This window comes from Odocoileus virginianus, chromosome 20 (genome assembly GCF_023699985.2).
Source record: "Odocoileus virginianus isolate 20LAN1187 ecotype Illinois chromosome 20, Ovbor_1.2, whole genome shotgun sequence".
Classification (NCBI taxonomy): Eukaryota; Metazoa; Chordata; class Mammalia; order Artiodactyla; family Cervidae; genus Odocoileus; species Odocoileus virginianus.
In genome coordinates this window covers 45,308,091-45,331,970 of record NC_069693.1, presented here as the reverse complement: position 1 = coordinate 45,331,970, position 23,880 = coordinate 45,308,091, and the positions used below count along the sequence as shown (strand labels likewise).

Below are 23,880 nucleotides of genomic sequence, written 5' to 3'. Positions count from 1 at the left end.
GAGAGCAGCCAGTAACAACATCCAGTTCCCAGGCTTGTTCTAAGCACTTCCTGTGCAGAGAGTATTATTACCATTTTAAAGTGAGAAAACTGGCACAGAGAGGGTAAGGAATTGTGCCCAGTCACACAGCCAGCAAGGATAAAGCACCTCCAAGGGTGATAACATCCCCAAGGGCACATAATCCTGCAGGTGAGGAAGCAGCCAGGGGACACATGCAGGTCCATGCTCCCAATAGGGAGAGACTTGGGTTCTAATCCTCACAGGGATACTGTGAAATGAAAGCCACCATGGGACAGCTGGGCTAAGCCAGGAGGGCCCACATGGTTCCAAGGTGAGGTCAGGAGGGAGGGTCTAGGGTTCCCAGTGCTCCTACAGCCTGGCTGCTGTGGGTTTGCCTCCTGCTGAACCCAGGGGAAGAAAGCTCTAGTGTCCACCCAGCAAACCCGCCCCACCTCCGCTCACCTAATGTACCTCCTGACAAAGGGAGGGTGCTCGCTCTAGAACTGTTCACAACCAAGCTTCCAGCTCAGGCCAGGCCTTTGGGAATACTGGGAGAGAATCAGGTCCAGAGTTGCCTGCTCAGGGAGGGCACCCCTCACAGTTCCCGTGCGGTCAACTTAGGGACAGCAGAGCAGGAAGCAGCTTTAGGTGACACCCCCACGTTTCCATCCACAGGTGACGTGACAAGCCTGCATAAGCTAGTCACATCTGGGACTAGCCTGGCCCTGCACAGTCAGAATTTTCCTGAGGAGGGTGGCCTGGAGGTCCTGTCTGTGTGAACTTTAACTCTTAGTCGCCGGATTGGGGCCGGGGTGGGGGTTGAGCAGTAGCCACGTACCAGCCATGGTGAAGGGGGTCCCAGGGACTAGCATGGTTAACGGACCAGGGGTGCAGGGCACTGGCACACACACCTGCCTCCCTTCTGGGTCCTCGCCAGCAGCCTTCCTCATCTGAACTCTAGAACCGCAGGCAAGAAGGAAGAAAGACTACATTCTACGTGGACCAGTCCTCTCATCTATAAACGGATGGATATCGACCTTCTAGGGTGACGTAAGAACTCAGTACAGGGATCGGCCTGGTGCCGCGGTCGGAGTCGTCTGACTGACCGCGGCCCTTTGCTCTCCTCCATCATGGTGGGAGGACCCATTTCCACAGCAGATCAAGATTATCTTGCCCTCGCGTTTGGAGCTCTGCAGGGCAGGGGTTCTCAAATCTGCCTGCAAATTCTAGTCCCCTGAAGATCCCACGTTGGTATTTCTAGCGGCGAGTCGTCGACCTTCACTGTAAACCGCCCCCCCCCACCCCCGCCCCGGGAGGTTATGACACACGGCCAGAGAGGCGAGCCTCCACGTTAGACCACGGATTCCGCTATCCAGACGTGCGGAAGAATCACCGGGGACTCACTAATGACGACAAGGGCAAATTCCCAAGGCGGACCCTAAGGGTCGGTTTCAGCCTGTCCGGGGAGGGGAGTCCAGAGGACCTTCATCTTCAGCATGTCCAGTCCGCAGCTTTGGGAAGCTCCTCAGCTTGGAGGCGCCTACTTTTAAGCAGGACAGAAGGGTCTCGCTGGCAGCCTCAGAGGCGGCCCGCACAGGATGGACACGTCTGCCCCAGGTGTTGCCTGGCCCCGCCCCCGGCCCGCCCAGCTGACCAGCACTCTGGGCTGGAGGCTCGGAGCCCCACCCCGCCCAGAAGACCCGGAGACACCGGCCGGTGGAGGCTCCCAAGTCGCGCGAGAACTCGCCCGGAAGTGTCAGAACCTTTTCTAATACTATCGACAACAGAGAGGAAGTTCCGCAAGGCAGCAGCGCGCAGACGCGATACGCCAGCCTCGCGCCACCGCGCCTTAAATGCGCAGGCGCGCCAGCCGCTCTCTTTTCTGCTCTTCCTTCTGCCTGTCTCCAGACGTCAGCGGCTGTTGGGTCCTATGTCGCGCCGGGCCCTCCGGAGGCTGAGGGGGGAACAGCGCGGCCAGGAGCCCCTCGGGCCCAGCGCCCTGCAGTTTGTCCTTCATGATGACGATGATGTGGAAGAAGAATGCCCAAAGCGGGGTCCAGGTGGCCGGCGCCCCCGGGGCGCAGGGAAGGAGGGAGTCCGAGTCAACAACCGGTTCGAGCTGGTGAGACGGGGTTACCTGGGGTGGGGGCAGCAGGTGGGGTCGGTGTGCGAGGCGGGTCCGTGACGTCACGGGGCGGGGCGATGAGGGTCTGGGCTGCAGTGGGGAGGGCGGGGCGAAAGGAGTGGGAGGTGACCTGAGGCCAGGGGGCGGAGCTACATTGGGTTTGTTCCGCCGTGAGGGGAGGGGCCATAGCTTTCAAGGGCGGGGTAAGTAGGGTCCGGGCTGCCGCGGGGTGGGCAGGGCCTGTCTTGGGGGCGGGCAGGGCCTGTCTTGGGGGCGGGACCGCGGTGTGGTGGGCGGGGCTTCATTCTCATAGACTGGGGCTCCAACTCTGATTTCAGGGTTAAGTATCTCCCCCGCGGTGCCTTCGCAAATGTTCTCACAACCCAGGACTCTGCCTCTCCCTTGCTCGTCGCTTCATCTCCCACAGCAGGTGCCAGGCACAGAGGAATAACGCCCCCACCCTAGGTTCTCCAAAGCTCTGGCTTCAGACTGTAATTTTATTTTTTTTTCTTTTGGCTGCGTGGCTAGTGATATCTTAGTTCCCTGACCAGGACTGAACCTGGGCACTTGGCACTGAGAGCTTAGAATCCTAACCACTGGACTGCCAGGGAAGACCCAGCTGGGTCTGTAATTTTGCATGTGCTGGTTCTGGCTCCGCTGACTGCCTGTGTGGCAGGTAGCGTGTCTGCTTCCTGTGCCCAGCACACACCTGGGGCTCCACACTACCGCCGAGCGTTCGGAGGAGTAGCAGTAGGTCTGAAGATCTGGAAGAAAACACCTCTCTCTTGGTCTGGCTCCCAACTTCACAGGAAGGTGGCACGTTAGGACCTATCCTAAGACAATGGAGAGTGTAGGCCGCCCATCCCACATGGGAAGTTTGGTTTAGAGGTTGTCCATGTCTCTCTAAGGTGAGAAAGCCTCACTCCAGTTTCTGCTCGGGGTGGCATGAAATCTCTTCAAAATCTCTGGACTCTCTGTCCACCTCTTCTGAGCCTCCCTGCACTCTTGTTTCTTGTCATTTCTTTCTTTGTAACTTTTTATTATGGAAGATTTCCAACATATGCGAAAACATTGTTACAAGTAACCTTCATGTTCCCCCTACCAAGCTTCCCTGGCTCCCCACGCACAGCCATGTCTGATTGTTTTACCCCAAGGCTCTCATCACATCATTTATCCCTAAATTTTGCAGTTACTTTTTGACTTGTCCCAAAACCCTCAGGGCTTCTTTCCATCCCACTTGTTCACAGTCTGAAATGGGTTTGTGCTGGAGTTGGCCATTTTCATGGATCTTCTGTCAGGGTAATTTCTCCTTATTCTGACATTCTCCAGGTTTAGTGTCTCTCTCTCTCTCTTTTTTTTTTTTAAAGTCAAACAATATTAAGTTATTCGGAGAACATTCACACATCCCAGGCACTGCTGTGATGTTGTGTGTCTTACCGTCTGCCCAGGTCATGTTGTCCCCATTGTACAAATGAGGTAGTAAGTGACACTCACTGTGTAGATCCAGGCTTGATGACTTACAGTTGTACTCTTAACCATCCCCTGGTATTTGTCTCTGAGGCATAGTTAGTGTCCCTTCTGAAGAAGAAAGGAAAGTAGATGGATGGTAGGCCAGGGTATGTGGGATAAATGGGGGAAAAGGCAGGTTCTTCTCTGTGTGAACAGAGGGAAAGGATGCTTATGTGGAGCCCCATGAACTCAGGTCAGGGGACCAGCGGCTGCACCTGTCTGTCTGTGCTGTGTGTGTTCCCTTGTGCTTTCCGGTAGGACACTGATGTGGCCGGCACAGACCTTCATCGTGGTCTCTGGATTCACACCTCACCTCCCATCGTCCCCTTTAGATGTTCTGCAGACATCTCAGACTTGGTGTGTCCAAGCTTCAGCTGCCTTCTGCCTCTTCCAGCCCTCCCTGACTGTTGAGGGAGCTCCACTCTCCTGTCACTAAGGCCTGCAGCCTGGAAGTACCCTTGACCTTTCTCTCTCACACACCACATGCAGAGCCTGGTAAGGCCTGGACGGCTCCAGGCACAGTGCCTGCGGGGTGGCCGTTGCCTCCGTGCGAATCATTCTGACCACTCCCGCTCATCCTCTTGTCCTCTGCAGCCTGTCTAGTTGCAGTAGCCACAGGGATCCTGTCAGACCCACATCTGCTGTCAACCCTGCTTCCTTATAGCCCCCGAGGGCCTGGGTCATGTTGCTCATCTGCTGGAGCCACAGGCCTGAAACACAGGTCTCCGGCCATCCCCTCTGCCTGGGATATGCTCTGTTCCCCCGTCGCTCACTTCTCAGGCTTCGCTCAGATGTTGCCTTCTGAGTCTTGCTCATCCTTCCCAATTTAAAATTACATCCCCCTCCCACTCCCGTCCTGGTTCTTCTGATCTTTGTCCTTTTCCCATGGAGGTTTATCACTGAGCAAACCAGCCAAGTTACCTCCATGTTCTTTTTATCTCGTGCTGCTTGCCTCCCTCTGCCTTGTGAGAACGGAGACTTCATTGTTCCCCAGTGTTTCCCCACCCCCGGAGTGGTGTCTGCCCCTGTGGGTGTGCAGAGAGGTCCTCTGAGGCCAGCCAGTGAGAGCCTGCACCTAGCTTTACGGTCAGAAGGACCCAGATTTGCATCATGGCTCCACATGTCCTTACCTGTGAGAACTCAGACGGCATTCCTAACCTACGTGAACAAACTTGTCAGCTCCCCTGCTTCCTGCCTCATGGGGTTGTCACAAGGGGTCAGTGAACTCCATGCCAGGCACACAGCACTCAGCAGATGTTGGTACTGAATGATGTTAACAACCAGGAAAGGGTGTAATAGGACTTAAGTGGTTCCCCCACCATCCCTGGGAGTGGGAAGATCTCTAGGGTGTCTGTGACTGGGGCTGTCCTCTTTTCTGACTCTTGAGTGAATTTCCTTGGCCTTCGATTAGAAATCATCTGCCCTACCTCATTCCAAGTGTTTTTTGAAAATCCGTTTTATTGAAATATAATTTATATGATAAACATGCCTGTTTTTAGAGTATAGTTTGTATTTTGCAGCATAACGTACTGCACAACTGTTAAATAGTGTTGTGTAATAGAATTTATTAGTGTTTTGGGGTCAGGGACCACTTTGACAATCTGATAAAAACTACAGAAACTTTTGAAAACTGTCAAGTTTTATTCTATATCATTGAAAAGTTTTAGCAAGAAGACAATTTTTCTCCAGAGAATTGCATGAGTCTGTCTCTCTGTTTTCATGTACAATGCAGTGACCAGTCTCTGAAAGAAACCTCAATTATAAAGGAAATCTAAATTATGTAATTAAATAAAAACAAACTTCTTTCAAAATAAGCATCATTGTTCAGGTTGCTGTTGTTTGAGTTGTTCAGTGACCGTTGACCTGCCAATATATGTATATGTCATCTCCATCTTTGATGTCCAGTTCAGGAGCAAAACACCTGGCTTCATATTCACAAATGCATGTTTAATATCAGGTGGTGTTAGAACCTCTATAGCTTTTTTCACTGGTCAAGGGCACATTTGGATGAGGATTACCATAGTTTTCTAAGATTCTTCGTGTTAACGTCATGTTACATCAATTGTTTTATCCTTAAGTCTGTGAGAAAATCTTAGCAGACATGGCCTCATTGATGCCAGTGTCTACCTACAGTAGACAGTAGATGTACCTACAATAGACAGTAGATGAGGCTTTGTCCTCCTTGACTACATACCATAGGAGTACTCTGTCAGTATTGCAGAGGTTTAATGTTTTCTCTCTTTAAATTGAAAAAAGAATTAAAATGAAAGGCTTTTTGTTTTTTTTGACCTGCAGGATCTTAGTTCCCTGATCAGTGATCAAACCCAGGCCCCTGCAGTGAAGGCACTGAACCCTAACCACTGGACCGCCAGGAATTCCCCAAACGGCTAATTTTTGTAGAGCCAAAAATAATCTCACAATACACCAAGCAGTGCATTAATAGAAACAAAAGTAAGGTTTCTACTTCCAGTCTTGGCAGAATAACTGGTACTGAAATAACCCTCTTGCCCTAAACAACTACAAGACCAGCAGAACAGTTGAACTAATTGTGTTCAGACATTAGACAACAAACATTGCAGGTCTCAGGTCCCCAAGACCCCCGTGCCAGCTTTCTGCTTGGAGACACTCTCCAGAAATTAGCACAGGAAGGCTGTGCCAGCAGATCGCGGTGCTCTCCATGAGTTGGGGAGTGGGGGGTAGACTAGATTTGGGGTTTGCAGAGGTGGCTTGAGTTAAGGGAGAGGGAGCTGGAAAGAGGGAGTTCTAGAAGCCTGCTTTAGTTTTGGGCTCGATGCCTGGCTGTTTAGGCATAGAACAACTGGTGAAGAAGGGACAACACCAGAGATTGACCACCACTTGAGCTCATGGGCTTGGGAAGACATTCAGCTCTGACCAACCAGAGCAGAGAGGCCTCAAAGAGAAGCCTGGTGATGAGTGGAGGCTTCCAAAAGACCTTGCTATAGGAGTAGGGCACAGTCACCCTCCAATGAAGAATACCCTATACCCATCCTAAGACAGCCTAAAAATAAAGTTCGGAGGAATTGTGCTAATCTGCAAGTAAATTTACTGCCTGCCTAAACAAATGTCAACACTCTGTTAAGGAAAACTACAAAATGCAGTCACTGGACAGTGTCACATCATGACAATCAGTGCCCACTAAAAAATTCGAAACACATGAAGAAGCAGGAAGATGTGATTTGTAACCAGGAGAAAAAGCATTCAGTAGGAACAAACATGCTGATGACAGACAGTAAAATCATATACAAGCCTAAGACAAGATACAAATATGTTCTAGGATTTAAAGGAAATCATGAACGTAATGAGGGAAAAAAATAGGGAATCTCATTATAGACGTAGAAACTATAAAAGAGCAAATTCCAGAAAGGAAAATATTTACTATCTGGAATGAATAACTGATTCAGTGGTCTGAGTAGCAGATTAGATAATTGAGAAGAAAAGATCAGTGATCTTGAAGTAAGGGCAAAAAAACACCTTCTAATGATCCAGAAAGGGGGAGCGTGCTGGGGAAAATTAGTCTCAGTACTTTGTAGAGCAGTATCAGGTTGTTTAATGTCTGTAATTGGAGGAGCAGAACTGGAGGGGTTCTGCAGAAAAAGCCATTGATGAAATTGTGGTATAAAAAGTCTCAAATTTGACACTGAAGAAAACCTCATAGATCCACAAAGTTCATCAGACTCCAAGTGGGATATGATTTAGCAGTAGTTTAAATCATAATTGTTGAAAACCCATGGTGAAGAAAAGTCATGAAAGAAGCTGGAGGTAAGAGACAGGTTGTCTATAGGAAAGCAATTACTGACCCACTCTGGCTCAGAGGGGGTCCGCATCCTTAAAGTGCATTCTGTGTCCAGGAAAATGTTTATCACAAATGATTATGAAATAAAGATATTCTCATAAACACAAAAGCTGAGAAAAATCATTGCCATAAGGCCTACACTAAAAGAAAACTTCATTTTGAAGGTAAATGATACCAATTGGTAATGTATGTGGCGGAGTGAGGAGTGCTGGATATGGTAAATGTTAGGGTAAGTACACAATGTTTTTTAGTGTTAAAGTTTCTCTTAAAGGTAATTGGCTGTTTGCCTCTTCTTACTCTTTATTTACCTAATGGGGTTTTGATATTCTTTTATTTTCCTTTCTGTGAATGTTGTCAATTCTTTGTGCATTGAGCACGAGGACATGGGTTCACTCCCTGGTCTAGGAAGATGCCACATGCCGAGGGCCATGTAAGCCTGGGCACCACAACTGCAGAAGCTCACTTGCTGTGGAGCCCATTTTCCGCAACAAGAGAAGCCCCAGCAATGAGAAACTCAAGCACCATAACTAGAGAAAGCCCACGTGCAGCAGTGAAGAGCCAGTACAGCCAAAAGTGAATAAATTTTTTAGAAAAAGAATGAGATGACCCTCAAAAGCCGTACACTGTGGGACTAGGCACAAGAAGACACTGGCCGGTGGGTGCAGCGTCCTGGGACAGGCTAAGTCATAGTGGTGAAAAGCCTAGGACTCGGCAGCCTGAGCAGGAGGGCTGGCTGCCAGCCAGGCTGTCCCGTGGCCTGTGTTTCTGGTTCATGGAAGGGCCTTGTCTATCGACCAGAGTTTGGGTCACACACCTCCTCCAAAACTTGTCCTGTACATTCATTTCAAAGAGTTTTGATAAAAGCTTCCTACCCCCAACAGAGATCCAGCCCCTCCGCATCCTCACTATTAGTGTGCTTCGTGCCCTGTCACACTGTGGATCCCAGAGTGCACACCAGCAGTGGACAAGAGCCTCTGGAAGTTGGCATCTATTTAGGACCTTGAAGCTGATGACGGACCCGAGGCTTCTGGATGGCGAGTAGGACACGTCAGGGTGCTGGACAAAGGTGCTGGGCCGGCACCGGCCAGTGTGGGTAGCAGTGAAGCTGCCGGTGTGCAGAGCCCTTTGCGTCCTGCGTGCAGAGTCAGAGATTTTCTTTCCAGGGAAGTTGACCTTGGCATAGAGCTTGTTATTAATTGAAATTTCTCAAAACTTTCTCAGAGCTTCCAAAGGGGGCTCGAAAATGAGAGTTTGTTTGAAGGAAGTGAGCAGGACTGAAAAGAGAACCAGTCCCTAACTTCCCGGAGGTGCAGGATCCTGGACAAAGTGTGCAGGCTGTTCCTCCAGGACTCCCGCCACAGAGAAGAAACATCAGAAGACCCTTCTGGTACTTCCTCCGTTTGTGGTGCTGGTGTGGGGAACAGCCCCCCTCCCTGCCGCTCCCCTTTTCCAGTCGTTACAGAAGAAGAGCTGTGAATTTGAGGGACAGGCAGCCATCACACAGCCTCACACTTTGTCCCTGCCCCATGGGAACCTCTACTGCTGAAGACAGGAAACCAGGGCACCCAGACAGGCGTATGTCCCTCCCTGAGACCTTCTGTGGGAGCCCAGGCCTGCAGGAGCAGGCAGTGCACGGTCGCTGAGGATGTCGTCCCAGTTTTGTTTTGAAATCATCTTAGGGCTCTGGGGTTAGAGTGGATTTTATTTTTTGTTTTTTGAGCTTTATGTTTTTCGGATGTTCTGAATCGAATGTGGTTTCATTTCTCTATTTTTGGACCTCAGCAAAGCAGCGTGGGCCCCTCAGCTCTGGCTCTTGGAGCCTGGTGGCTGCTGCTGCGTTGCCTCTGGCTTGCTGGTTCGTTTACTGGCCAGAGGGCCAGAACTTGTTCCGTGACCCCTCTCAAGAGCAAGGGTGTGCGTCTTCCGGGACCTACCATCCAGCATCGGGTCCCTAAGGCTTGCGTACGTGCTTGCTTGTGGCTTATCCCTGTTCACTACCAACTGAGGTCCCATCCTTAACTCATGCATGTCACCCACCTTCTCCCCAGTGCTGGTCCTGTCTGCCAGTGTAGACTGGCTGGCTGGAGTCCAGGTGGGAAAAGGGAGCAGTGAGGTGTTAGCCGAGCGAGTATGTTTGCAAACCATCTCTGGAGTGGTGCTCGGAGGGGGAGCACTTGTCACTGCTGAGCACAGATGACGTGGCCACATGGCACTCTAGCGTTCTCTGGGGACCCTAGGCTGGTGATGTTCCTGGTCCTCCCCTTTATGACGTCAGTGACCTGATATGCACCCGCCCCTCCAAGACATGCGTGTCTCAGATTCACCTTTGTAATTGATGACTAGGACACAGCCCTAACACCCTTGCTCCCCCATCTTTGTTTCCAGATAAACATTGAGGACCTTGACGAGGCACCTGGGGTAAATGGGGAGAGGACAGACTGTCTGCTTGTGGACGCCGTGGTGTCAGGGAACAAGAGGAGGGCCCAGAGCGGGCACTCAGAGTCCACCAGGGGTGGCGATGCAGCAGACACGGCAGTTCCCTCAGAGCAGGTGCGGCCCACCCTCCATCCCGCTGGCGTGCTCCAAGGGCTGTTCTGTGACTTGCCCAGCTGCCTGGATTGCCTTGGGGGCCATGATCAAACTTGCATGGACTCCTCGAGACTAGTGGTGGCTGGGGAAGGGCCACAAGCAGGGGCCCCTAGGCACGTCTCCCTGGCACAGGGCCTGCCTCCCACATTCTGGGTGTGTTGTTTGCGACGGGGTGGATGCTCCTTGAAGCATATAGGCTAGGTTAGGGTTGGATGAGAAGGGGTCTTCTAGGAGGCCCCTCATCATTCACCTGGCAAGTGCTCACTGCAGGCCTGTCTGTGCCCTCCAGGGGCCTCTGGTGCAGCTGGGCACCTGACTGGTCTTGGGATGTTGGGGGCTTCCTTAAGGACCTTTGCACTGATGGAAGGGAGGTGGCTGGGTAAAGGCACAAGAGATCTTGAGGCAGGGGGCCTGCAAGTAGGGGGATTCTGCTGAACGCTGTGGGGAGTGGCTGACACGGTGAGGCATGGCAGCCGAGGGCAGGTGGCTGTATGGTCCAAACCCCGTGAGTTGTCAGGGACTCCTAAGAAAGGTGGGGTGAGACCAGAGTTGGGAAGGCTGGGGGAGGGTCAGCTGCTGGAGAGAAGTGGGTGTGTTCCTAGGGGATTCAGAAGGTGGGCGGTTGGACGACAGGCCTGCTGCCATGTTCCCCTCAGCTGACTACCCCCCTCCAGCTAGTTCTTAGGTTTAAGATGTCCTCGTCTCTCTCCATTGAGTGAAATGTGTTTCTTTTGTTAGTCCAATGCAAGTAGCAAACTCCGCAAGAAGAAAAGAAAACAGAAAAATAAGAAAAACGCAGGAGAAACCTCGGTATGTACAGCTGGCAAATTTCCTCTCTGTTCTTTTCTGTTTCTTGAGGTGGTGTTGAAAACAGGCCAGTGTTACTTGATATTTTGTTGACTATTCAGAGGTTTGGGGAAATTAGCAAGCTTGTTCACTTAGATCCCAAAGGCTTGGAGCTGTCTGTGCTGTCCATTTTCCAGCAAACATCTGAAACGGTGCAGACTCTGAGTCCCTTCCTGGTCCGTGGTTCTGACTGTCCATCTTATGACACACCTCTCCTTTGTCACTGTACCTGCAGTACATGGTGTTCAGATTGGACTGTCTTTCAGGAAGGCGACACGATATAATACTTACTTTTGGTGAAAGTAGATTTTGCTGTTGATTGCTCCGTGTGGTGATGTGTGTCGTTTGGGACTCTCAGGAGAATGGCCTAGAGGACATTGACCGCATCCTGGAGAGGATTGAGGATGCCAGCGGCGCCAGCCGCCCGGGCCCGCCCCCCCTGAGCACCAAGAAGCACGTCCTGTATGTGGAGCACAGGTGCGGCCTCGCCGAGTGAGGAGGGGGATGGATGGTGCTGACCTATCAGGACCTTTCTCTAGCTCCGTGTGCCTGGAGTATATGACCTCCTCTGCTCCTGTCCCTACTGCCAGCTGCGGCCTCCTTCCTTCCTAAGGCAGGGAAGACCCCTCGGTCTCCTGCCCAGTGGGTGGTGGCCAGCATGGTCATGGGCTGTGTGGTTGCAGAGAAGGTCAGCTGGCAGGAGAGCGATTTTTCCCATTGGGTTCTCATGTGACTTTCTGACATTCCCAGGATTGTTGTCAGAGCACTCATCTTTGTTTTTTTCTCTAAAATTTTCAATTCTCTAGACACTTGAATCCAGACACAGAGCTGAAAAGATATTTTGGTGCCAGAGCCGTCCTTGGGGAGCAGAGGTGAGATCACTGCTGTGTTTTCATTGAGGGGGGTGGGGAGGGGCTTTAGAGCCACATTGACAGGCGGAGTCCCAGGGTCCGAGCGGAGTTGGAGAGAAGTCTTGTGGCCTCGCCCTCCATCTATCACCCCTGCTGCCCACCAGGGTCCTAGTTTTACAAAGCCTTGAAATCTCAGCCAGATGCATTTTTGCTTTTCAGTCAAGAGCAACTCTGACTTGGAGTTCGGGTTCTGACAGAAGTCTGATCTTTGTGAAGTGTGTTCTGTGGCTGCAGCTGTGTGTTCAAGGCCATGGGAGCGCCCAGAGCACTGCGATCCCAGGCTCCCGTGGGAGGGGCTGTTGTGCCTGGTGCTCCCTTGCAGGCCCAGCCCCAGCTGAAGGAGCTTTCCCTCTGCCTAGGCTTTATCTTTTCAAGTGCATGTGTTTCTGATTGTAGGACTCAGTGCGTCTGTAAAACAGCTACTTAGTCCAGCAGCTCCAGTCTGGTTGTCTGCTGTGCGTTCTGGGCCTGCAGGTCCTGCTGTCTTTCACGTGCCTGGTTTGCCTGGCTGAGCTCTGGGCACCATATACCAGGGCATGGGTGGTGGGGTGTGTTTGACAGCAGCCCCTGCTGGCACTTGGCGTGGGGGTGCCACCCACTGCCCTCTTGAGAGTTGAACCACCACCCCCAGTCTGGGTGTGGCTTCCTGCTTGGACCCATGGCAGGCGTGGGAGGCTTTAAAGCCTGTCGTGATAACAAGATGAAAAATAGTCATGTGTTGAGTTTTGTTGGTTTGGTTTTTCTTGGCCTTGTTGCTCACCATGAGGGATCTTGGTTCCCCAGCCAGGGATCAAACCCATGACCCCTGCAGTGGAAGCACAGAATCTGAGCCATTGAGTTTCTCATTGTGTTTGCTTTATAATTTGCTTTTATTTTTGGTGTTCAGTTATACAGGACACAGGGGTCTCTGACTTTGTCTTCTTTTTTGGAATATTAAGGAAGAACGGTTTTTTTTGTGTGTGTGTGTGTGTTCATTTACTTTAATAACACTACATTTACCATGTTATCACCATGGAATGTAAATTCAGGTTAGACAAGAGAATTTCACAAGTACAACAAAGCATTCTGTGATATACCAAAGTTTGTATAATGTCTGTCCAAACCAGCTTGCTCATCAATGACTTCCATTATAGGCATTTTATTTAGTTGATGATTCTTTTGGAGAAAATAAACATACTGCACACATTTATAAAGTGTTTATCATTTACCTTTGCATTAGCACTTAAAATACATGTTTCAAAATAATTTAAAATTATTCTAATATAACAGCAGCAAAATATAATTCTGCAATTACAAAAGTGCTAAAAGGGATCTACAATTTAAGTTACTCTCATGTTTATAACTATGATTCTAAAATAAATACTACTTCAAAGTGGCTCTGTTACCAGCGTTTTAGGTTTGGTTTAAAAACACACATAGACTTGCAGGGAGATTTATAATGTTCCATGCACTGTTCTGAAAGGGTTCCTCAAGAGCCAACCAGCCCTTAAAACAGTACTCAGTCCACAAGGCAGTCAGAAAGTTAAATTAACTGGGGTATATAGGATTCTCATATTACATCAAGAGCATATGATATTCTGCAGCAACTGGGAGGATTTTCAGGATTGGCATGTTGTCTTCTTTAGAACTAATTTCAACAGAAGGGTTTCAGAAGGTGGACAGGTACCACTATCAAGTGTATTTAAAAGTGACGTGTTTCTTTTGTGCTGATCTGACTCCCCTGAATGACCTAGCTAGTGAACTAGTCACCAGTAACTTGGTCACCAGGCAAATCGAGCCTGCAAGAAAGGAAGCCAATATTCAAATTACCATGTTCTTGTCTGACCCAAACCATTTATTTTCCGCATAAACATATAACCTCAATATGAGATGTCTAACTAAAGCAAGCACCACCAACAAGACCAAGACAGCATCTCCTCTTCTAAGGTTTAGGTTTTCCCCAGAATTCTTGATACAGGGAATAGCCCATACCAAGAGTCATTGCTCCCACAACAAAGCCTTGGGCTGCCACACGCATGTGGATCAGGTGGACAGACATTTTAGTATTTCCTCTGCTCTTCAATCTGTATAATCCATATGCAACAATTGCTGCAAAACCTGCCATTCCAATGGGGACAAATGGTGCGTCTCTAGCTTTTCGGATAAGTTTAGATCCCTGATCTTCATCATATGAAGAAAGAGAAGTATCTGTGTCGCTTGACATAGTGATTGAAGAATCTTTGGACAACCTCAAGATGTTTCAGGTTCCTACCGGATTCAGGAAGAACGTTTTTTTTTTTCCATTTATTTTTATTAGTTGGAGGCTAATTACTTTACATTATTACAGTAGTTTTTGTCATACATTGAAATGAATTAGCCATGGATTTACATGTATTCCCCATCCCGGTCCCCCCCTCCCACCTCCCTCTCCACCCGATCCCTCTGGGTCTTCCCAGTGCACCAGGCCGAGCACTTGTCTCATGCACCCAACCTGGGCTGGTGATCTGTTTCACCCTAGATAATATACATGTTTCAATGCTGTTCTCTTGAAACATCCCACCCTCGCCTTCTCCCAGAGTCCACAAGTCTGTTCTATACATCTGAGTCTCTCTTTCTGTTTTGCATATAGGGTTATCGTTACCATCTTTCTAAAGTCCATATATATGTGTTAGTATACTGTAATGGTCTTTATCTTTCTGGCTTACTTCGCTCTGTATAATGGGCTCCAGTTTCATCCATCTCATTAGAACTGATTCAAATGAATTCTTTTTAATGGCTGAGTAATATTCTATGGTGTATATGTACCACAGCTTCCTCAGGGAAGAACATTTTTAACTCAAAATGTTCGTCTTTTTCACCTGGGCTCCCCTGGACTCTACCTTCCACCTTGCTTCCTTGCGTCCTCTATTTGCCATCTGCCTGGTCTTTCTGTACCACATCTTTACATGTTTGCCTGATCGTATTTCTGTGCAAATTACAGTTGTTAGTGTACTAGTATTTAACAGCTCTGCATTTATGTTTTCAGTGGTAAACTGTACTTTTTATCCCATTTACTCCTTTGAACACTTAAGTCCTGTGTACAGGCTCCCCTGAGTAGCTGTGGTCTCTCCTGGGCCGCTGGCCCCACGCGTCTCTGGCCATCTCGGGACCGCCAGGTGCCCTGTGCGCCTCACCTTTTCTGCTGCTGGTGTCTGCCCCGCGTTGGCACACCACCTCCCAGGGCAGCCTCTCCTGCCTGCCTGGCAGCCCCCTGCAGGGCTGGACCCTCCCTCGGATTCCTAGACAGGACAGTTCTGAGTATTTGATTAATTTTCCTTTGTACACCTTACTAATCACCCAGAACCACCCCACATTTCAGTTTCCTCCAGGTTTTGACCACTGTTTTCTTGAAGAGTTGTATTTTCTCCTGTAGTTTTTTACTTTTTTTTTTTTTGGAGTAAGTGGGATTTTTAATAATTTATTTGGCTGCATTGGGTCTCAGTTGTGAGATGTAGGATATTCATTGTGGAATGCTGGATTTTTGGTTGTGGCCGTTGGGCTCCATAGCGGGGAAGCTCAGCAGTTGTGACGTGCAGGCCTGGTTGTCCTGCGACCTGTGGGATCTTAGTTCCCTGACCAGGGATCAGATGCATCCCCTGCATTGGAAGACGGATCCTGAACCACTGGACCACCGGGGAAGTCCCAGTTTTTTACTTCTCTGTTAGAAGAAGGGTCATACTTTTTCATCCCATTCCTCACCTAATCCAGATTCTTACTCATTTTTTTTTCTTGATGAAATAATTCAGATAATCAAAGAATTATGCAGAGAAATATAGATGAGTCCACTAGGCCACTGCTGCTCAGTTCAGTCATGGAGGAGGAAGCCTTTGGTGTGACCCTGGCTGAGGGGAGGGGCTGGCGCCTGCAGCAGAGAACACCCCCCATAAGAGGTTGGGAGAGGGCTGGGGGAGGGAGTGGCCCACGGCCCACTCGTGCTTATGTGTGTGTGTGACTGGCTTTCTTTCTCCAGAAGTGTGCTGGTGTTCGGGCACCGATGCCCCATCCCTCTGGGGTTTATTGGTGGCCCCTGCTCAGTGGGTCATCATCCAGGGAGGCCAGCGCATCTGCTGGTCACTGCAGGCTCCCTTTCTCCTTGTTGTCTTCACATCAGGTTCCACCTTGTGCTGCTTTTTTACCTTTCCTGCTGTTTCACTAGCCTGAGTTTCCTGTTTTTCTTACCTCTGCGTGTGTGGTTTGGTCTCTCGGATCTCAGTCTGCAGTCCCGTCTGGCAGCCTGATGGCTGTTGTCCAGACAATTTATATTCTGTTCTTGCCCACCGAGGTAAAGTCATGCCCTGTCCATTCTCCCCAGGCCGCGGCAGAGACAGCGCGTGTACCCTAAGTGTACATGGCTGACCACCCCGAAGAGCACGTGGCCCCGGTACACCAAACCAGGTGAGGGAGTGGGGCCGCCGGGCTCTGTGCGCGTGTGCTGCCGGGGGCTCCAACGTCTGGGCTCAGACCCCATCCACCGTCTGTCTTCTCAGCCATGTGGTAATCCGCTTTTCTCCACCTTCTCCCTTTGTGCTGTGGGTCCTGCCCCACAGGAACCCAGCAAGTTCATTCTTAAACTGTGCTGTTCTGTGTTCTGTTGCAAACTCACAAATGCACAGAATTCAAAGATCAGCAGCAGAGTAGAAAGGTTTGGATGTGGGGTAGTGCCCTGCTGGGGGCTTGGCTGTGTGGCGTGAAGGATGGGGGTGCCCTGCAAGACCCCTTGTGCCCAGTAAGGACCTGGTGGGCACCTTGTCCCCCTTGCCCTTCCCTCCCATGTTCCCAACAGTGGCCCCTGACTGCAGGCAGAGGACACATTGGCATGGGGTCCTGGTGGGCTGGAGTAGACTCTGTCAGAGACCGTGGCTAAGGGCATCCCCAGACCCTAACGGGTCTCACGACGGTGCTGAAGGAGATGAAGTTGTCAGGCTTCTCAGACCCTGAACCCGGCACCCAGCGTCACCGTAGGAGCAGAGGGTGTCATGAGTTAGCAGTCCCTATCACCTCAGGGGTGACATCTGGATCCTGACTTTAAGCAGACCATGTCCGGGGCTGACCAGGTGTGGTAGGGTAGTCAGGCTCTGCATGTGCCCCTGTTGTCCACGTTCCTGGGGGTAGAAAGGGTAGAAGGGGCATCGGAGGTGTGGCCTAAGTCGCAGGCAGTCGGCTCTGGGCATCCTGATGTGGGCAACCCCCACCCCAGGTCTGTCTATGCGGCTGCTGGAGTCCAGGAAAGGCCGCTCGGCCTTCACCTTTGAGCACAGCGAGGAGTACCAGCAGACACAGCACAAGTTCCTGGCTGCCGTCGAGTCCATGGAGCCCAACAACATTGTGGTGCGTGGGTGTCCTGGTGTGGTCCTGGGGGCGTCCGGAGGCCCAGGGCCTGCCTGGGTATCATCTCATCAGCGCACGCCGCCCCCCCCCCCTCCCAAATAGGTCCTGCTGCAGTCGAGCCCCTACCACGTGGACTCACTCCTGCAGCTTAGCGACGCATGCCGCTTTCAGGAGGACCAGGAGACAGCACGCGACCTCGTGGGTAAGGCCGTCCAGCAGCCAGCGCCTGCCTGCATATAGGCGGGGACGCTCTGTGAATACAGCTTTATGGATCTAGTGTACACACAGCTCTTCAGCCACCCCCCCTGCTGATTCTGGGTCATTCCCATGGGGCATCAAAGGACCTTGACCATCAGCTTTCACCTCCCCTGCCCTGCCGCTGGCAACCACCAGTCCATCCTCTGTCTCTGGACTGTCCTGTAAATGGAATCACAACCCTGGTGTCTCCGTCTGGCTTCTTTCATTTATCACGATGTCCTCAGGGTTCACCTGTGTGAGCCCTGTGTCAGCATTTCATCCCTTCATTCATTCTCCCAGCCGGTTCCCACCCTGGCTCCCGGGAGTTGGCCCCTGGGGGCTTCTGGGTTTCTTGAGGGGTGTGGCCAGGTCATGCCTCCCCTTTGGGTGTGACTGACACCCGCTGTGTGTCTGTCGGCTGGCAGAGCGTGCACTGTACAGCATGGAGTGTGCCTTCCACCCCTTGTTCAGCCTCACCAGCGGGACCTGCCGGCTGGACTACCGCAGGCCTGAGAACAGGTGAGCCGCCCGCCCGGGTGTCTGTGGGCCACACTGTGTTCCCTTGCAGGGGTCGTAGGCGTCACGACATGAGGGCCCGACAGTCTGTGAGGGGCACCACTGGGATCCTAGGGTATCTCACTGTGTTTAAAGCTCGGATGCAGGAGGGCTGGGCCCAGGGATGGACAGGACTGGCCGGCCTGGGGTTGATACTCGTGGGCAATAGGACAGAAACCATCAGCCATTTCACCACATAGGACCTGCAGTTGTACTTCCACTTGTGTCTGGACTCAGGGTCCTCTGGAACGCCTGTTGGCAGGTGTGCATGCTGGCGGTGCGATTGCAGTCATCATGTCCACATGCGGTGGTTGGTCACATGCACATGTAGGACCCTCTTCCTGTAGATGCCCCTCCCCCAAAGCCCCTGCTCAGCAGTGCGGCCTCCCACCTGGGCCTCTGCCTCAGGGCCCCGCACATGTGGGCAGGCTCCACAGCCCAGGCTCCCTCTCCACCCTCCTGTCGTGTCGCACGTGGGCTGTGTCCCCCAGCTGGGGGCTGTGCTGTACCCCAGGGCACAGGGCCGGTCCTGAACTTTCTTGTGTCTAGTTGTATGAGCTCTTTCCAGTGAAACTCTTAGTTCTTTGAGATGCTGAAAACACTGACCTTCCTGGCATTAGCAGGCACTTACAGGGCAGTGGTGACAGTTGAAATTTGAGGATAAATGAAGATGGTGATTACAGTTTAAGATGTTAAGTCTCTTCCCTTAAACGAGAGTTATTTTTAAGAGAAAGCCCGAGAAGATGGAGGTCTCCACTAACATATCAGCTTGGTTTTCTGTCCGTGCTCCCACACGTGACTGCAGACAACAAGCAGAGTCACCTTCTCTGCAGACAGGACCCTGGCAAATGTTGGCGCTGATTAGGCCACACGGGATACGCCAGCGAAGCCCACGGGCAGAGGGTGGACGCGGTGTTGGACGAGGCGCCGGGCGACGTGCGGTGCGGCCTGCTGCCGCGCTCATTCACGAGGAACTGTCTTGGGTCTAGGAGCTTCTACCTGGCCCTCTACAAGCAGATGAGCTTCCTGGAGAAGCGGGGCTGCCCACGCACGGCGCTGGAGTACTGCAAGCTCATCCTCAGGTAGGGGCCGCCGCTGCTCCCCGGCCTGGGGCTGCGGCCCTTGGGCGTCCGCGCCAGCCCACTCTGGGTTTTGTCTCCCTCTGCCTGCCCTGCTCACCATGCTGCCTCCCCCTGGAAGCCTGGAGCCGGACGAGGACCCCCTGTGCATGCTGCTGCTGATCGACCACCTGGCCTTACGAGCGCGGAGCTACGAGTACTTGATCCGCCTGTTCGAGGAGTGGGAGGTGGGTGTGCACACAGGCCAGGCAGGGTGGGGCCTCCAGGGAGGCTCTGGGGCAGACCCTAGTGCTCCTGCCTCTCCCTGCCTTGCCACCTGCTTACAGGTGAGTGCAAGCGCAGAGAAGGCCTGGGGGAGGGGATGGCCATCGGACCCCTGGACACATTGGTGCCGGAGGGGTCTGAGACTGGGCAGGAGTGAGGACACCAGCAGTCCCATTGATGACCTTCATGGTGGCTTCACGTGCAAGTGTTGCTGTGTTAGATGTGCTAGATTGCATGTAAGGTATTAGCATCAATTTCACCCGTTTTCTTTTAATTTGCTGCTAGAAACTGTATACTGATGGTGTGCTCCTATTGGGTGGTGCTGTCTCGGGGGACACCTCCGGTCAGGAGTGGGTAGAGGCAGGAGGTGACAGCCATTACTGCTCTTTGAACTTCCTCATAGCACATGCCGGTGTATAATTGAAGGCTAACTACATGGATCCTTTTGAACTCTGGGCCTGTGGTGTAGTTGGGCGAGGATCCCCACCCATGGGGTCTAGTTCACACAAGTTCCTGAGGTCACAGGAACACAGCTTCAGGGGCTGTCCCTGAATGTTTGGGGTGAGACCATGGCTTCATCCTCACAGAACATCATACATCCTGTGTGTTTTGCCATGTGCCCGTGGGCAGGGTGGTGCGGGCCAGGCGTCAGCAGCTGTGGAGGTGGGGGGTGGTTCCACTGCCCAGATGACCCTGAGCCTTGGGAAGGGGGGCATCCGGCCTTTTCTCGCTCACCCGGCCTGCCTCTGTCCCCACACCCGGGTCCTTTTATTTGCCTTTCTGCACAGAGGAAGGGACAGCATGTCCATGGAAGCCATGTGCCCGTGAGCATCACCCTGAAGCCCTTCCCCTTCCCCTTGTAGGCCCATCGGAACCTGTCCCAGCTCCCAAACTTTGCCTTCTCTGTGCCACTGGCCTATTTCCTGCTGAGCCAGCAGGCAGACCTCTCTGAGCAGGAGGTGAGCTCTGCGAGAGAGGAGGCCTGTGTCCGGATCCAGCAGGCACTTACCATGTTCCCCGGAGGTGAGTGTGCCTTGCAGCCCCAGGCACGAGTGGGTCCCATGCCGGCCCAGCTCCCGATGATGCATCTGAAAGCCATGTGTGCTCTCAGAGCATCTGTGGGGCTTAGGGTGTCTTCAGATATTGACAGTTCTAGCAGAACTTGTCACCTGAAGCATATGCTTCCAGGGAGAGGACACTAGGCTGGGTGTGACAGGAAGCAGGGTATCTGTCCTTGTCCCTTGTCCTGAGGACCCAGTTCTCACTGGGTGAGGAGCTCGGGGTCGGGGTTGCCCCGGGTTCTCTCTGATGACCTGCCGGTTTCCATGGGCCCCTGAAGTCTGGCTGTGTGGCTGGGAACAAGGCCTGCTGCCCCATCAGGCCCTTGTGGGGTTGCAGTCCTGTACTGTGTGTAGTTCCCGAGGGGCTCCCTCCCCGGTGGCGAGCCTGCCTGTGGGTGGCTTGGTCACTCAGGGCTTCCTGCTCATCTCGATCTGGCTCCATCCACGCGTGGGGCTGCCTGGCTGGGTCTGAGGGGAGCTGACCCTGCCCCATTGAGACCCCTGCACAGGGAGGTCACCCGCTTCATGGGGAAGCCCCATCAGGCAGGTGGGCAGCTCTAGTGTTGCGTGTCCCAGGGAGAGTGCTGGGGGAGGGTCTCTGATGACAGCATCCAGCGCACGTGCTCCAGAGTCCTGGGTGAGCCTCAGCCTCAGCCCCTCAGGGTGCCGCCCTGTTCCCCACAGTGCTCATGCCCCTGCTCGAGTACTGCAGTGTGCGCCCCGACGCCACCGTGGCCACGCACCACTTCTTCGGACCCGACGCCGAGATCAGGTACAGACTGGAGGTGCCTGGGGCCTGGGAAGCGACCACCTGGGTGTCAGCTTGGGGCCACCGCAGCGTGTCTGCTGGGCAAGCATAGTGTTGTTGTAGCTATGCATGTGGTCCAGATGCCTGTGTTGCCACCTGCTGCCTTTTAAAATTTCTCATGATAAATGAAGAAAAACCTGTGACTTGGGAGCCAGGCACCTCAAGGCTGGTCAGTACACCAAGGCGAGTCCTCAGGTCTGTGTCCACAGGTGCACACATTCTCCGAGTGTTTATGTTGGCATTGGGGAACTTGTTCTTAGTAAGGGTGCTCGCTTCACAGAAGGAAACGCCTAGGGGCCGCGTCCCGGGGCAGCAGCCCCCTCGGGGCGGCCTCCATCTGCTCCAGGTTGCCAACAGCCTGGGACCCCCAGAGCACCAGTGGGCCCGTGGAGCCGGCCCATGGGGTCTCACAGTCCCCGCTGCCCACAGCCAGCCTCCTGCCCTGAGCCAGCTGGTGAGCCTGTACCTGGGGAGGTCACACTTCCTCTGGAAGGAGCCGGCCACCATTAGCTGGCTGGAAGAGAATGTGCACAAGGTCCTACAGGTGGTGGACGCTGGGGACCCTGCCGTGGAGGCGTGTGAGAGCAGGTGAGCCCGGGCATGGGAGTGAGCAGTGTGGAGGGCCGGCCTGTCTCTCGGGGCCGCGGCCTCCTGCAGCGCCACCCTTGTCTCCCGGCCCCAGGCGCAAGGTGCTGTACCAGCGGGCGCCTAGGAACATCCACCGGCATGTGGTCCTGTCTGAGATCAAGGAGGCTGTGGCCGCCCTGCCGCCGGTAAGGAGCAGGCTGACTGCGGGCTCTATCCCTCCAGCAGCTCTGCCCCCATGTCATGGTTCATGCAGAGCCCCCTGAGAGGCAGAGCCATGCTTGCAGCTTCTGTGATCTTACGGGGTGCAGAGCGGTGACCCGATGGCTTGGGGCCCATGGCCTATAGCCAGCAGTCCTGACATTTGGGGAGAGTCACAGCACCTGTGAGCGGAGGCCCTGTGATCCCCACACATGTGCTTGTCCTGGGTCCACCCCGATCCTCAGAGCAGACAGCCTGAATGTCCTGGTGGACGAAGCCCCCCGCCCCAGACTTCCCCGACAGGGAATGTGGCCCGCTCCCAGCAGAAATGTCCGGTCCAGAGTCGAGTCAGCTGAAAGCAGCCTGTGCTCTTTGTCCTTTTCCATAGGATGTGACCACACAGTCTGTGTTGGGCTTCGACCCTCTGCCCCCTCTGGACACCATCTACTCCTACGTCAGACCAGAGAGGTATTGCTTTGCTCCTGGGCTTGCACTGCTCCAAGGTCAGTGCTGGGGCTCGGAGGGTCTCAGAAAAAAGAGTCAGCCTCTGCAGGCTGTGTTTTTTCACGTATCCCTTCACCCAAGGCCATTTCTTTGTCAGGTTCTGGAGCAGGTGGTAGATACAATGGGACATGGGTATTGAATCCAGGAGTAAATGTAGTCAGAGCTGGTGTAAGAACCTGGAGGAGACAGCCATGAGCCTGGGGTGTGAGGGGCAGCTGGTTTCCCATGGGAGCCTCAAGGGCCCCAGGAACAAGCATCCAGCACAGCCAGAGGCTGGGAAGGAGGCCCCGAGGCCCAATTGTCCAAGCTGCTCCAGAATCGTGTTGGAGACAGGCTTCTTTCCCTTTCCTTATGGCCTTTAGCACTGAATGAGTAAGTACTTTACTTCACACAGAGCCCACCTCACAGTCCCCAGTCTAGGAAACTCAGACAGACTTTCTCATGTCCAGGGCTCAGGTGGACGTATTTTTTAGATCCAAGTCTTTTTTATCTCCTTTGAAGTATAAAACTTAGGATACATGTTCATAAGGAAATACAGTCCTCAGTTAAAATGTCAGTGGGTTAAGATGAAAATTATTAATGATGAGTATCAGAAGGCTCAAAACCAAGCTGGCATGTGGGGTGTGGTCCCACTAAGGACAGTTGGGGGCCATCCTGGCTCCAGGCGCCCAGAAAGTGCAGGAGGCCCCGAGACGCACTTGCTCGCATAGTCTCTCACTGCACAACTCGGAGGGAAGGACACTTGGAAACACAGCTTTTCTTAAGATGCAGTGGGGCTCGGCTGCAGTGGCCCTACTTTGCACTTTGCTCAACCGACCTTGTTCCAAAGGGCCAACCTGCTCTGGATCCCCTTCCCTCTCAGGCCCCAGCCTCCATGGGGGCTGCCCTCCCAGCCCACCGGGCTTTTCTGACCATCCTGACTCCCTCCTGCAGGCTCAGCCCCGTCAGCCACGGAAACACCATCGCCCTCTTCTTCCGCTCACTGCTGCCCAACTACACCGTGGAGGTACGTGGCGTCAGCCCATGGGGCACCAGCCTGAGACCGGGTGTTGGGTCTGGAGACCTGGCTCAGACAGGCTTCATTTCCACAGGGGGAGCGACCGGAGGATGGGGGGCCCGGGGGTCTGCACCATGACCAGGGCCTGAACAGACTGATGCTGGCTGTGCGGGACATGATGGCCAACTTCCACTTCCACGACCTGGAGGTGCTGCCTGAGGAGCACCCTGAGGGCGACGGGGAGTGGGACTGAGTCCAGTGGCGTGCACGCCCCAGCGCTGCAGTCGTGCTCCGGGTTCTATTCTGGTCAGATCGGCCAGGTCGCCACCTGCTCTGCTCTTCTATAAACTACGTGGGTTGCACTCTGCCGCGTGAACTCTTCTTTCCCAGGGCTGCAGTCGCCGCCCCCAGCTCCCCTCACGTGCAGGACCTCGCCGCCACTGCCATGC

General features: G+C 53.0%; 1 protein-coding gene and 1 pseudogene across 1 annotated transcript; one reads left to right on the top strand and one right to left on the bottom strand.

Annotated features, from left to right (window-relative positions):
• The first annotated feature begins 1,813 nt into the window (after positions 1 to 1,813).
• Positions 1,814 to 23,793, top strand: TCF25 (TCF25 ribosome quality control complex subunit). Its single transcript, XM_020885239.2, has 18 exons — positions 1,814 to 2,122; positions 9,834 to 9,998; positions 10,776 to 10,847; positions 11,242 to 11,360; positions 11,690 to 11,755; positions 16,125 to 16,207; positions 17,010 to 17,140; positions 17,243 to 17,342; positions 17,803 to 17,896; positions 18,922 to 19,014; positions 19,133 to 19,238; positions 20,139 to 20,298; positions 21,021 to 21,108; positions 21,574 to 21,732; positions 21,827 to 21,917; positions 22,319 to 22,398; positions 23,368 to 23,440; positions 23,526 to 23,793. The coding sequence occupies exons 1-18, from the start codon at positions 1,931 to 1,933 to the stop codon at positions 23,682 to 23,684; spliced, it is 2,031 nt and encodes a 676-aa protein (XP_020740898.2). The 5' UTR covers positions 1,814 to 1,930; the 3' UTR covers positions 23,685 to 23,793.
• Positions 13,600 to 14,028, bottom strand: LOC139029932 (HIG1 domain family member 1A, mitochondrial pseudogene; annotated as a pseudogene).
• Positions 23,794 to 23,880: the final 87 nt, after the last annotated feature.